General features: G+C 40.9%; 1 protein-coding gene and 1 pseudogene across 3 annotated transcripts in view; one reads left to right on the forward strand and one right to left on the reverse strand.

The window, feature by feature from the left end:
- LOC131838489 (antigen WC1.1-like) overlaps positions 1 to 13,541 on the forward strand; it is a 47,867-nt gene that overhangs the window by 10,704 nt on the left and 23,622 nt on the right. For all 3 annotated transcript variants that reach the window (XM_059184708.1, XM_059184709.1, XM_059184710.1), the window contains exon 2: positions 10,918 to 11,238. In XM_059184708.1, coding sequence (XP_059040691.1) covers positions 10,918 to 11,238 — 321 coding nt within the window. The remainder of the gene's footprint in view (positions 1 to 10,917; positions 11,239 to 13,541) is intronic.
- On the reverse strand, positions 8,836 to 9,555 carry LOC131838490 (large ribosomal subunit protein eL6-like; annotated as a pseudogene).

The following is a 13,541-nucleotide window of genomic DNA, read 5'->3' on the forward strand; positions in this document are numbered from 1 at the left end:
GGAATGCATCCATTTCATCTAGGTTGCTTAGCGTATTGGCATATAACTGTTAATAATAACTTCTGACGATTGTTTCTACTTCCTTGGTGTTCATTGTGATCTCTCCCTTTTCATTCATAATTTTATGAATTTGGGCTTTCTCTCTTTTCTTTTGGATTAGTGTGGCCAATGGTTTATCGATCTTATTGATTCTTTCAAAAAACCAGCTTCTAGTTTCATTGATACGTTTTACTGTATCTCTGGTTTCTACCTCTTTGATCTCAGGTCTAATCTTGATGATTTCCCTTCTTATGTGTGGAGTTGGCTTGATTTGTTGTTGATTCTCCAGTTCTTTAAGGTGTAGAGACAGCTGGTGTGTTCTGGTTTTTTCGTTTTTTTTGAGGGATGCTTGGATGGCTATGTATTTCCCCCTTAGGACCGCCTTTGCTGTATCCCATAGGTTTTGGACTGAAGTGTCTTCATTCTCATTGGTTTCCATGAATTGTTTCAGTTCTTCTTTGATCTCCTGGTTGATCCAAGCATTCTTAAGCAAGGTGGTCTTTAGCTTCCAGGTGTTTGAGTTCCTTCTGATCTTTTCCTTGTGATTGAGCTCCAGTTTCAAAGCATTGTGATCTGAGAATGTGCAGGGAATAATCTCAGTATTTTGGTATCGGTTGAGTCCTGATTTGTGACCCAGTATGTGGTCTATTCTGGAGAAGGTTTCATGTGCACTTGAGAAGAATGAGTATTCTGTTGTTTTAGGGTGGAATGTTCTGTATATATCTATGAGGTCCATCTGGTCCAATATATCATTCAATGCTCTTGTTTCTTTATTGATTTTCTGCTTTGATGATCTGTCTGTTTCTGAGAGAGGCGTGTTAAGATCTCCTACAGTTAGTGTATTCCTATCAATATGACTCTTTATCTTGATTAACAGTTTTCTTATGTAATTGGCTGCTCCCATATTGGGGGCATGGACATTTACAATTGTTAGATCATCTTGGTGGAGAGTCCCTTTAAGAATGATGTAGTGTCCTTCTGTATCTCTGACTACAGTCTTTAGTTTAAAATCTAATTTGTCTGACCTGAGCATCGTTACTCCGGCCTTCTTTTGAGGCCCATTGGCATGAAAGATGCTTCTCCATCCCTTCACTTTCAGTCTGGGTGTATCTTTAGTTTCAAAATGGGTCTCTTGTAGACAACATATGGATGGGTCTTGTCGTTTTATCCAATCTGCAACCCTGTGCCATCTTATGGACGCATTTAGGCCATTCACATTGAGGGTGATTATTGATAGATACGTTTTTATTGACATTGTGTTACCTTTGAAGTCTTTCTTTCTGTAGATTTTCTCTGTATTTCTGTTCAATGCTATTGTTAGGCTTTTTCTTCTTTTATAGAAACCCCCTTAATATTTCCTGCAATATCGGCTTGGTGGTTGCATAGTCTTTTAAGCCTTGCTGCTCTTGGAAACTCTTTATCTCTCCATCCATTTTGAATATCAGTCTTGCTGGATAAAGTATTCTTGGCTGCATGTTCTTCTCAATCAGTGCCCTGAATATATCTTGCCAGCCCTTTCTGGCTTACCAGGTCTCTGTGGACAGGTCTGACATTATTCTGATGGGCTTTCCTCTGTACGTAAGGATCTTCTTTGTCCTAGCTGCTTTCAAGAGGTTCTGCCTACAATTATAATTCTTCATTCTTACTATTAGGTGTCTCGAGATTACTAGGTGTCTTTCAAGAATCTGTAATCTCTGGGGGAAACCGTTCGGCCTCTAGTACATGAACGCTGGTTCCATTCATGAGATTCGGAAAATTTTCATGAAGAACTTGTTCCACTATATCTTCTAGACTTCTTTCTTTCTCCTCCCCTTCAGGGATTCCAATAATTCTGACATCGGAACGTTTCATGGCATCATTTATTTTCCTGATTCTGTTTTCGTGGCTTCTAAGCTGTTTGTTCCAGGCTTCCTCCTGATCCTTTCTCTCTATCTGTTTGTCCTCAAATCACTAATTCTATCTTCTGTCTCAGTTACTCTAGCTTTGAGAGAATTTAGATTAGATTCGAACTCATTGAGAGCATTGTGAAGCTGATCCCTGGTAGCTTTCAGCTCTTCCCTAACACTGAAAACATGATCTCTGGTCGTTTTCAGTTCAGCCCTAATCAATTCCGTTTGGCCACCCATGGCTTTCTCCAACCTAGCTATTGCTTGGATAATTGTTAGCCTGAATTCTCTTTCCGGCATATTGTCTATGTTGATAGCCATTAGCTCTGTTGCAGAAGGCCCATCCTCTGGATTTTTCTTCTGTTGGGCATTCCTCCTCCTAGTCATTTTGTTGAGAGATGGCTGAACGGGTGTAGCTGGATGTATCGACCGTGATGCAGTCAAGGTACACCCTGGAACGCTTCTGAGCAATCAGGGTTCCCTACCCAAATGAGAGGAAAAAGAAAAGGAAAAGAAAAAGAGAGAGAGAAAGAGACAGGAATGAAAGGTGAGATAAAAGAGAAGGTTCAGCCCAAATGGGCCTCAAGGTAAGATTTATGAAGTATACAAACAAAAACAGACAAACAAAAAGACTGATAAAACTATATGACAAGAGAAAAAATATATATATATTTGCATATATATATATATGCAAATAAAGGAAGAACCTTGTCAAAAAGAACTCCGAGTGTAAGGTTTATATACTATCAGGACAAACACAAAAACACAGAAACACTGGTGGAAGAAAAAGATGGGAGAGTGGTTGTAAATTCTCAGTGTGGGCGAGGAAGGTTGTTTTGATTCTTCCTGGATGTATCTTGATATCTTTGTTAAAGGACTCAACTTTCTTAAGATAAAGGGGGATTAGGAATTGGTTTACCTATAGGGATGGCATTGATTGGGGAAAGGGGATTACCTTGAAGTTTAATTCTATATGAATATTAGAAAATAAAAATTAATAAAGGAATTAACTAAACTAAACTAAAATTAAAAAAAATTTAAAAAATAGAAATGCAAAAGGAAAACACAGGTGTATGTATCAAAAAGTTCAGGTTAGAAGGTTATTATGGAATTTGATGTACTGGACATCTCACTGTGATGGTAAATATGTTAAAAATTATCTATATAATAATAAAAAATTATCTATATAAAAAAATGAGCCAGAGTAGTGGGAACAAATTAATAATAAAAATTGTCCTATGAAGTAGTGGTGGTTGTTCTCTTGTCATCTTTTTTTTTTTTTTTTCCTTTCCTGGTTGGTTTTCTGGGGGAGGGGCCTGCCACGTGGGTGTTCAGTCAATGATGTTCTCTGAGTTAAGTCCTCCCGCCCCCCTCAAGGGGGTGGGCTCTGAGGAAACTGGTTTTTTCAGGCTTTTGCTCTCTGGAGCTTTTTTTTTTAAAGATATTTTTTATCTACTTGACAGAGAGAGAGAGAGGTCACAAGTAGGCAGAGAGGCAGGCAGAGAGAGAGGAGGAAGCAGGCTCCCTGCCAAGCAGAGAGCCTGACATGGGGCTCGATTCTAGGACCCTGGGATCATGACCTGAGCCAAAGGCAGAGGCTTTAACCCACTGAGCCACCCAGGTGCCCCCTCTGGAGGTTTTTATATTTATTCACTTTTGTTTTTCTCTCTCGCCTTGACCGCTTTTGATGGTTTTTGTAGGTTTAGAGGAAAGCAAACTGCACCCTGACCTCCCTCTCAGAGAGAAGCCTCAGTCTGGCTGCAGAGCCCAAATAAATCTCCCGTTGGCCACTGGCAGAGCAGGTTCCCAGTCGCAGTCCCTGGGGACTTAGGATTTTTTTGCTTGTACCCCAAACCAAGGCAGCAGCGGCTGTCTGGGCAGCTCCAGATTGCCAGAGAGGTTCCAAGCAGCGATCGCACACTTAGATTTTCCCGCTGGCCCAGGCTGGGAGTGCCAGGTCTTTCCGGGTCGGAGAGCACCGGGCTGGCGCCTGTGCGCACCTCTCTCAGGGGAGGGCGTGGGGCACGACTCAGACTCTGATGGCACAGCAGGGCCCTCGCTTGGGGACTGCAAAAAGGCTGTGCTTCTGTCTTCTGTTGGCTGGCGAGGCTCCCAGCCCCTCACGGGAGCCAGGCCCCACGCGCTCTCAGGCGCAATGGTGGTTCAGGGACCAAGACCTGGTTTCTCTGCCGCACTCTCTGGCTCTGCACCAGGGGTGGCTGTCCTGGGTCTGGGGACTTAAGCCCCTGTCCCTAACACCCCGATTCCCACAATTTCCCCCCGGTGATCCTTGGCTCTTTTTGAGTGCTTTTACCAGACTCCCGAGTTAATGCTGGTCCCCAGGTGCAGGGCACTCTCTTATTGGGATATTACTTTCCAATGGGTCGCCTCTGGTGGCTCCCTCCCCCTTTTGTTTATCTTCCGATATCAGTCCGACGTTCCCACTCCGCTTTACCTGCCCACTGGCGTCTTCTGCTCTGGTAGAGATCCAGATGTGTATAATTCTGATCTCAGGCTGATTTCGTGGGTGATCAGAGTTCTTTGGAAGGTAATCAGCTCACTTTAAGGTACAGGTTGAAAGGGCTCCTCCTCCTATTTCCCCACCATCTTCGAAAGTCCTCTCTACTTACTATTTTATTGTTTTCTAGTTCTCCCTCTGGATCTGTTCGTGTTTGCTTAATATATGTAGTGCTCCAGTGTTGGAAGCATATTTATAATTATTATATCCTCTGGGCGAATTGACCACTTTATCATTATATAAGGGCTTTATTTGTCTCTTTTACAGCTTTTGACTGAGGTTTATTTTGTCTTTTATAAGTATGGCTATCCCTACTTTCTTTTGGTTTCCATTTCCATGGACTATCTTTTTTAATCCTTTCACTTTCATTCTGTGTTGGTACTTAAAGCTGAGGTGAGTATCTTGTAGGCAGCATATATCTGGTCTTTTTGTTTTTATCCTTTCAGTTACTCTAAGTCTTTTGATTGGAGAGTGCAGTCCATTTACACTTAGAGAAATTATTAATCTGTAGGAATTAACTAATGCCTTCTTATTGTTTTGTGGCTGTTGTACAGTTCTCTTATTCCTTTCTTCCTTTTGCTGTCTTCCTTTGTAAACTGATGATTTTTCATAGTGGTATGATTTGACTCTTATCTTTATCTTTTGTGAATCTACTATAGGTTCTCTCTCTGTGGTTACCATGAGCTTACATAAAACACCTTAATATAAAACAGTTTACTTTAGGGGCACCTGCATGGCTCAGTGGGTTAAGCCTCTGCCTTCGGCTCAGGTCAGGATCCTGGGGTCCTGGATCGAGCCCCAAATCTGCTCGGCAGGGAGCCTGCTTCCTACACTCTCTCTCTCCCTATCTCTCTGCCTACTTGTGATCTCTGTCAAGTAAATAAATAAATAAAATATTAAAAAAGAAAAACAAAACCAGTCTGCTTTACACTGGTAATAATTTAACTTTAATCTCATATAGAAACTCTACCCTTTTACACTTCCTCTTTTATGTTTTTGATGTTACAACTTACATCATTTTATATTGTATATCCATTAACAAATTGTTTTAGCTAAAGTTTTTTTTTTTTTTTTTTTTTTTTTAAGAGAGAGAGGGATTGAGGGAGAGAGATATCATGAGTGCAGAAGGGGCTGAGGGACAGGGAGAGAGAGAATCTTAAGCAGGCTCCACACCCAGCCCAGAGCCTGATATTGGGCTTGATGTCACAACCCTGAGATTTTGACCTGAACCAAAATCAGGAGTCAGACATTTAACTGACTGAGCCACCCAAGCATCCTTTAGCTGTAGTTACTTTTAATACTTGTATCCTTTAATCTTAATGCTGGAGTTAAGTAGTTAATACATCACCATATTATAGTGTTTGAGTATTCGGAATCTGACTATATACTTTACCAGTGTGTTACATATTTTTATATGTTCTCATATTACTAAACAAACGTTTTTAATTTCAGCTTGAAGAATTCATTTCAGTATTTTTTTTTAATACAGTTCTAGGGGTGATGAATTTTCTTAGCTTCTATTTGTTAACAAAAGTCTTTATCTTTCCATCATTTTTGAAGGACAACATGCTGGGTAAAACATTCTTTTTTTTTTTTTTAAAGATTTTATTTATTTATTTGAGATAGAGAGAGGCCATGAGAGGGGAGAGGTCAGAGGGAGAAGCAGACTCCCCACTGAGCAGGGAGCCTGATGTGGGACTTGATCCTGGGACTCCAGAATCATGACCTGAGCTAAGGGCGGTTGCCTAACCAACTGAGCCACCCAAGTGCCCCTGGGTAAAGCATTCTTGATTGGAAGTTTATTTTTAGCACTTTGAACATATCATATTATTCTCTCCTGGCTTGCAAGAACTCTGCTAAGAAATCTACTGGTTGTCTTATGTGGATTTCCTTGTATTGAAAATTTTTTCTCTTGATGTTTTTAAAATTCTCTCCTTATGTTTGATTTTAGGCAGTTTTATTACAGTTTGGCTCGGATGAGATGACTTTGGATTGAAATTTTGCGATGACCTGTTAGCTTTATGAACTTGGATGTCTAAATCTCTTCCCCAGTTTAGGAACTTCTTAGGCATTATTTCTCTAAATAAGCTCTCTACCCAATTCTCTCTCCCTTCTTCTTCTGTGGCTCTGGTGATTCTTTTGATGGTGTCCTGTAAATCTGATAGGCTTTCTTCATTCCTTTTTACTCTTTTTCATTTGCTCATCTGACTGGATAATTTCGAATGATTTGCCTTTTAACTCACCGATTCTTTCTTATGTTTTGTTAAGACTACTGTTGAAGGTCTTTATTGAATTCTTCATCTCAGTCATTGTATTTGTCAGCTCCAAAATTTCCGTTTGGTTCTTTTTTATGTTTTCTAGTTCTTTGTTGATATTCTCATTTTGTTTGTGTATTGGCTTCCTAATATTATTCTATTGTTTACTTATGTTTTCTTGTAGTTCCCTGAGAATCTTTAGAACATTTATTTTGAATCTTTTGTTGGGTAATTCCTGTGTCTCCATTTCTTTGGGACCATGTGGTGGAGGTTTACTGTATTCCTTTAGTGGAATCATTTCATTGATTCTCCTTGATTCCTGTAGCTCTGCACAGGTGTCTGTGCATTTGTAGGAGCAGAAACCTCTTCCAAATTTTATTTATTTATTTATTTATTTATTTATTTATTTATATTATTTTTTAGAGATTTTATTTATTTATTTGACAGAGAGATCACAAGTAGGCAGAGAGCCAGGCAGAGAGAGACGGGGAAGCAGGCTCCCCAACGAGCAGAGAGCCTGTTGTGGGACTCGATCCCAGGACCCTGAGATCATGACCTGTGCCAAAGGCAGAGGCTTTAACCCACTGAGCCACCCAGGTGCCCTGAGATTCAGATTTTAAATGTGATTTTATACAAGGCATGTCTACTTCAACTGATATCCCAGCTTATTGTGAGGAATGGCTTCTATTAGATATCTCATCTGGGTATGGGTTTGGGATTTGATTTGTGCCTCCTTACCACCAAAGGCCATAAAAAAATGCATTTTCTTGAATAGGCTAATGCTGTCAGGCAAAGGCACATTCCATGCTCTTGTGTCTCAATGAATTCCCATTTTCCCTTCAGACTTGACTTGATTTTTCCTTCCCATCTTATCATGTCTTTAATCTTTAATGATCATTTTTACTATGTTTTATTTCACTTTTTATTTTATTTTCAGCAGAGAGATAAATTCAAATAACCAAGCTTACTACTACTAAGAAAGTCTCTTGGAACTTTTCAGAGTAATGAAATCATCTGCTTGCTTATGTCACCAACTAAATACAAACCACCTGAAGGCAAGAAAATTGTCTAGTTATTTTCTGTGTTTACAGTATTTATCACAGGACCTGCTTCTCCCATCCATTATTTTATTACTATTATTTTAAAAGATTTTATTTATTTGAGGAGGGGGAGGGGCAGAGGCAGAGGAAGAGACTCTTAAGCAGGCTCCACACCCAGCACAGAGTCTGATGTGGGGCTTGATTTCACTACCCTGAGATCATGACCTAGCTGAAATCAAGAGTTGGACACACAGCTGATGGAACCTTTGATGATTTTATTATTATTATTATTTTGATGATTTTGCTATTAATAAAAGTAGTCTCTTTTTAAAAAAGATTTTATTTATTTATTTGACAGAGAGATCCCAAGTATGCAAGGGGGGGTGGGGTGGGAAGCAGGCTTCCTGCTGGGCAGAGAGCCTGACAAGGGGTTCGGTCCCAGGACCCTGAGACCATGACCTGAGCCGAAGGCAGAGGCTGAAAAGACTGAGTCACCCAGGCGCCGCGATAATAGTAGTTTCTTACACACTTCTAGGATCCCATTTGAATCTTTTACTCTTACCTCAATGTTAGACTTAAAAAAAACTGAGGAAGCTTGGCAGGATGGCTCCCTTCTTGCACTGTACCCTTTACCTTCTTCCCACTTCTCTGTTCTGGATGAGAGAGAAGGAAACTATTCTACTGGATAAGAAACTGATATGATAAGAAAGAGGCGGTTTAGATCCCATTTCCAGGTAGGACCAAGGTCACATAACTGGCCACTTAGGAAGTAGTCTTATTTGGATGAAGTGATTAAGCCACTTATACATATATCTCTAGCATGTCCAACTTGCTCTTTTCTGACTCTGGAGGGAACCCCTAAGTTAGTAATATATTGCTGTACAATAAATTACTTCCAAACTCAGCTGCTTAAAACAACAACTATCTAGTATCTCATAGTTTCTGTGGGCCAGGAATCTTGGCGTGGTTATTGGGTCCTCTGATTCCTGATCTCTCACAAGGTTGCAATTATCTTAAGGTTCAAATGGGATTGAATACCATCCAAGCTTATTTTTTTTAAATAGACCAGTTATTTAATTAGGTTCTCTGTAAGAAATTTAGAACACTAATTTGTGAGGGTATACTCCATTTGTGAGAGAAAACACAGAGTGGAGGTAGCCTTGAAGTTGAAGAACAGCCTTAATTTTTGGCAGAATTGCAAGTCTGTAGCTTTCTGATCAACCTTGCCATGCTCTGTAATCCCATATTTCTCTTTCTTGGTATCAAAGATCTCACCCTCCTGATGTCTGGGATTATGCAGATTCTTCTTCTTGAAGTAAGCATCAGTGAGATGTTTGGGGATTTTCACACTGCTGATATAAATTTTGGTAGAAGTACCAATGGCGAATTTCTGGTGTGTTCTATGCAGAGGAACTGGATTGAGGGACAGAGGTCCAGTCACAAGTAGCAAACCACTGTTCAGTTGCTTCAGGAAAACTACTTGCCTTTGTGGTGCCCAGTGAAGATGATCAAAATGGTCCCAGGGGTGATGTTAACTTGCAGTTTTCTCATGCGCTGAAAGGTTTTTTGCCAAGGCTCAACAGCTTTCGAGGCACATCTTCAGTAGGATAATACCTCAGCATTTTGCCAAGTTTAACCACCTGGCTACCACCGTTCTTGTCACCACCACCTGGTTTTGTGACAGTAGCAACAACCTTCTCCTTTTTCTTCTCCTTAGCTGCCGAATATTTCTTGTACATGGCCTTTCTGGAATACATAACTGACTGGGAGTATCTGCCAATTCCTCTGACAAGGACAGGGTTTCAGCTGCGGTGGGTCTTCCCCTTCTTTGGCGTTTTAGCCTTCAGGTTACCCTTCTTAGCTTTGCCACTGGCATTAGCCTCCTTGGCTTCAGGTTTCTTTTCCTTAGTATCTGCTTTCTTAGCTTTTTCATCCGCCACCTTGCAAGATGGGACCATCCAAGCTTATTTACATGGTTATTGGCAACATTCAGTCCCTAGTGGACTGTTTGAGAACCTCAGTCCCTTGCTGGCTCTTGACTAGAGGCCTACCTCAGGTTCTTATCATGTGGATTTCTCCACATGCAGCTCACAGGATGGCAGCTGGCTTCACTGGAGCAAGCAAATGAGAGAGCAAGACTGGTCAACAAGAGAAACCAGAGTTGTCTTGAAACCCAATTCCCCCCCCCCCCCATTTTAGAAATTAACATATAATGTATCATTTGTTTCAGGGGTACAGGTCTGGGATTCATCAATCTTGCACAAGTCACAACCCTCACCACAGCACCTACCCTCCCCTATGTCTATCACCCAGCCACCCCATCCCTCCTACTCCCCTCCCCTCCAGCAACCCTCAGTTTGTTTCCAGAGATTAACACTCTCCTATGGTTTGTCTCCCTCTCTGGTTTCATCTTGTTGAAACCTGATTTTTAAAGTGACATTGCATCACTTTTACCAAATTCCATTGTTAGATGAATGTTACTAGGTTTAAGCCACATTCACGTGCAAGGAGGATTTCACGAGTGTGAATATTGGGAAGCAGGAATAATCAGGACATTTTTGAGGCCATTTACCACAGTCCTCTCTTCCAAAGCTAGATAAGAGTAGTTCCTGTGGCGGGGTGGTGGGAGGTTGGGGTACCAGGTGGTGGGTATTATAGAGGGCACGGATTACATGGAGCACTGGGTGTGGTGAAAAAATAATGAATACTGTTATGCTGAAAATAAATAAAAAATAAATTAAAAAAAAGAAAAAAAGAGTAGTTTCTGTGGGACAGAGAAGGAATGGGAATATTCTTCCACTGACTTCATGGGCCATGAACTGTAACTGAGGTGGGGGAATTTGGGCCCTTATGAGCCTTATGCATACCTGCTGGGAAGGCAGCATCTAGAGTCATCTAAAGGCCTGTCCTTAATGGTATGCATGGAGTTGAGTCTACCTGCTTGTGAGAAATAATTGTGTGCATCTTTTCCCAACTCCATGTTCAGCGATGCCACAGTGGTAGCTTAAAATTGATCACAGTGGGAATATTTATACCACAGAAATCAACAGTTGCTATACATGAGAGGATTTTTTTTCTTTCTTTCCCAGAGACCTCATTTTTTAAGACTTACCAACATACTGCTAAGATCCTAAAATCTTTCCTGTGTCTTGTGTTCTGAGTCTGTGTCTCTCTTACAGTTACGGAGCTGAGGCTGGTGAATGGAAGCCACCGCTGTGAGGGGAGAGTGGAAGTGAAATACAAAGGAAAATGGGGCACGGTATATGATTACAGGTGGTACCTGCAGGCTGCAGATGTGGTGTGCAAACAGCTGGAATGTGGACATGCTGTTGATGCTCGCAGAGACGCTTATTTTGGACAAGGGGTTGGGCCCATTTGGCTTGTAAATACTGTTTGTAAAGGGACAAAACCAACTCTCAATGACTGTTCTCATGCTACTCTTCAAGACTACCGTTTTCTAGGCTTCTCCCATAGTAGGGACGCTGGAGTAGTGTGCTCAGGTAAGGTCTGTCTGATCTGTCAAGGAAATACCCAGTAGGAATAGCCTTGGTTTCATTCTCAGAATAACTAACAGGATCACATCCTTGGGTGAAGACCCCAGTCACACAATGACTCCTAGAGTTTTAGGTGTTCAAGGCAGCCTAAGGACTTGCTTGGTCCTGGACAGTGAAGGATCTAAACCTTTGGATCACTGGGCCCTTCAGATCTCTGTGGTGTGTCATAGAGGTAGGAAGGTGGGGTCAAGTGTTTCATACAGTTACAACTGCTGGGTTGTTCCTGTATGAAGTAAGTTTCATCATGACAGCTGTTTTTTATTCTTTTTTCTTTTTTTTCTTTCATGAGATGGTCAGTCAGATGCAACCACAAGAGGGGCCACGGGAGAGATTCAGGAAAACAAAGTTTATTATACTCCTAGAGAGATAGAGTCACTTCATGTTGCCAGGGGGCCACATGGAAGAAGAGCCAAGGGAGCCAGCTCAACCAAGCAGTTAAAGATCCAAAGAAGAGAGTAAAAACTTGTGGGTAAATGACCATATTGGGGGTCAAGGGAGAGTATACAAGCAAAGGGCATAAGGGGATTTCATTGATATATTTGAATGTTAGTAGCTCATACTCAGGAGAGGGAAAGAAGGGGACTGGTGGCAGGTGTCATTGTTAACTCATTGGTACACCTGGTCACCTGGGTGGTGTGCTTACAGCCTGTTTGTGAAGACATTGAGGCAGCAGGAAAATATGAAAAAATTTGTTTTAATTATTTAATTTACTTTTAATTTTTTAAAATTATTTTATTTTCACATAATGTATTATTTGCCCCCAGGGTACAGGTCTGTGAATCATCAGGCTTGCACATTTCACATTTCATAGCACTCACCGTAGCACATACCCTCCCCAATGTCCATAACCCAACCACCTTATCCCTACTTCCCCACCCCCCAGCAACCCTGTTTGTTTTGTGAGATTAAGAGTCTATTTTATTTATTTTTGAAAGATTCTATTTATTAGAGAAAGAGAGAGAGAGAGAGATTTTGAACAGTGGGGAGGGGCAGAGGGAGAGGGAGAAGCAGACTCCCTGTTGAGCAGGGAATCTGACCTGAGGCTCAATCTCAGGACTCTGGGATCAAGATCTGAGCCAAGGAATACAATAGCTGGATAAAGGACAGTAAGGGCAGTGAAGCCAAGAGAACCTGAGGTGGCACATAAGACGTGCTCGATGCCACCTAAGTGTATTTGGCGTGTGCCGAAGTGGAGGCAGTAAAGACAGCAATAAAACTAAAGTGTGAGTGGGTAGTGTCTGTATTTGTCAGAGATGTTTTCAGTAGTTATCACAATGATTGATGAAAAGTCCATCACTAATGCCATCAGAACAGTTTGATTTGGGGCACCTGGGGTGGCTCAGTCAGTTAAGCATCGCCTTCAGCTCAGGTCATGATCCCAGTGTCTTAGGATCAAGCCCTGCATTGGGTTCCCTGCTCAGTGGGGATCCTGCTTCTCCCTCTTCCTCTGCCCTTCCCCCTGCTTGTGCTCTTTCTCTCTTTGTCAAATAAGATCCTTAAAAAAAAAACCAGTTTGACTTGGGAAGATATTATTAGATATCACAATGAATTCCCTAAGATAGGTATTTGGGTCTTAAAAAAGGGCCATCCCATCTGATGGAGTGGTGGGACAGGTGGAGACTTGAGAATATTTGACTACGTCTATGGCAACCTAACAGCATGATCTTATAACCAGTCAGTATTTTTGTTATCTGCATGAGGAAAATCACTGGAAAAATGATCTTTTCAAATTGTAACTTCAGTAGATCTTTGATGATACTAATTCAGGTCCCTAAAAACACAACTATTTTCTTTTTTGAGAGCTACTCTATTGAGGTGTGATTGACATCCAGAAAACTGTATGTATTTAATGTATACAACTTGATGAGTTTGGAGGTAAGTATATATTTGTGAAAATAGCATGATCGGTGTCATAAAGCTATCTATCATCTCAAAAGTTTCCTCTCATCCTCTTTATTATTATTTAAAAAAATAATTATTTTCAAGGGGCATTTGAGTTTACTACCTTCAGTTAGGACTTTTTTTTTTTTTTTTTTAAAGAAAACTTGTTTTCTGACATTTCAAGTAATGTTCCTATTGTCAGGATTATAGTCATGGTTATTAACTGTGAAAAATATAAAGTCGTGGTAACACTACAGGGGACCTGCCTTATTTTGAAAAACCAGTATCTGAGTAAAAATGGAGTATGTGATGCTGCCACTTCTATTATTATCTTAAGAATTGATGCTTTTACATGGGGGCTTAAGTGG

The sequence above is a fragment of the Mustela lutreola genome, chromosome 8 (genome assembly GCF_030435805.1).
Source record: "Mustela lutreola isolate mMusLut2 chromosome 8, mMusLut2.pri, whole genome shotgun sequence".
Classification (NCBI taxonomy): Eukaryota; Metazoa; Chordata; class Mammalia; order Carnivora; family Mustelidae; genus Mustela; species Mustela lutreola.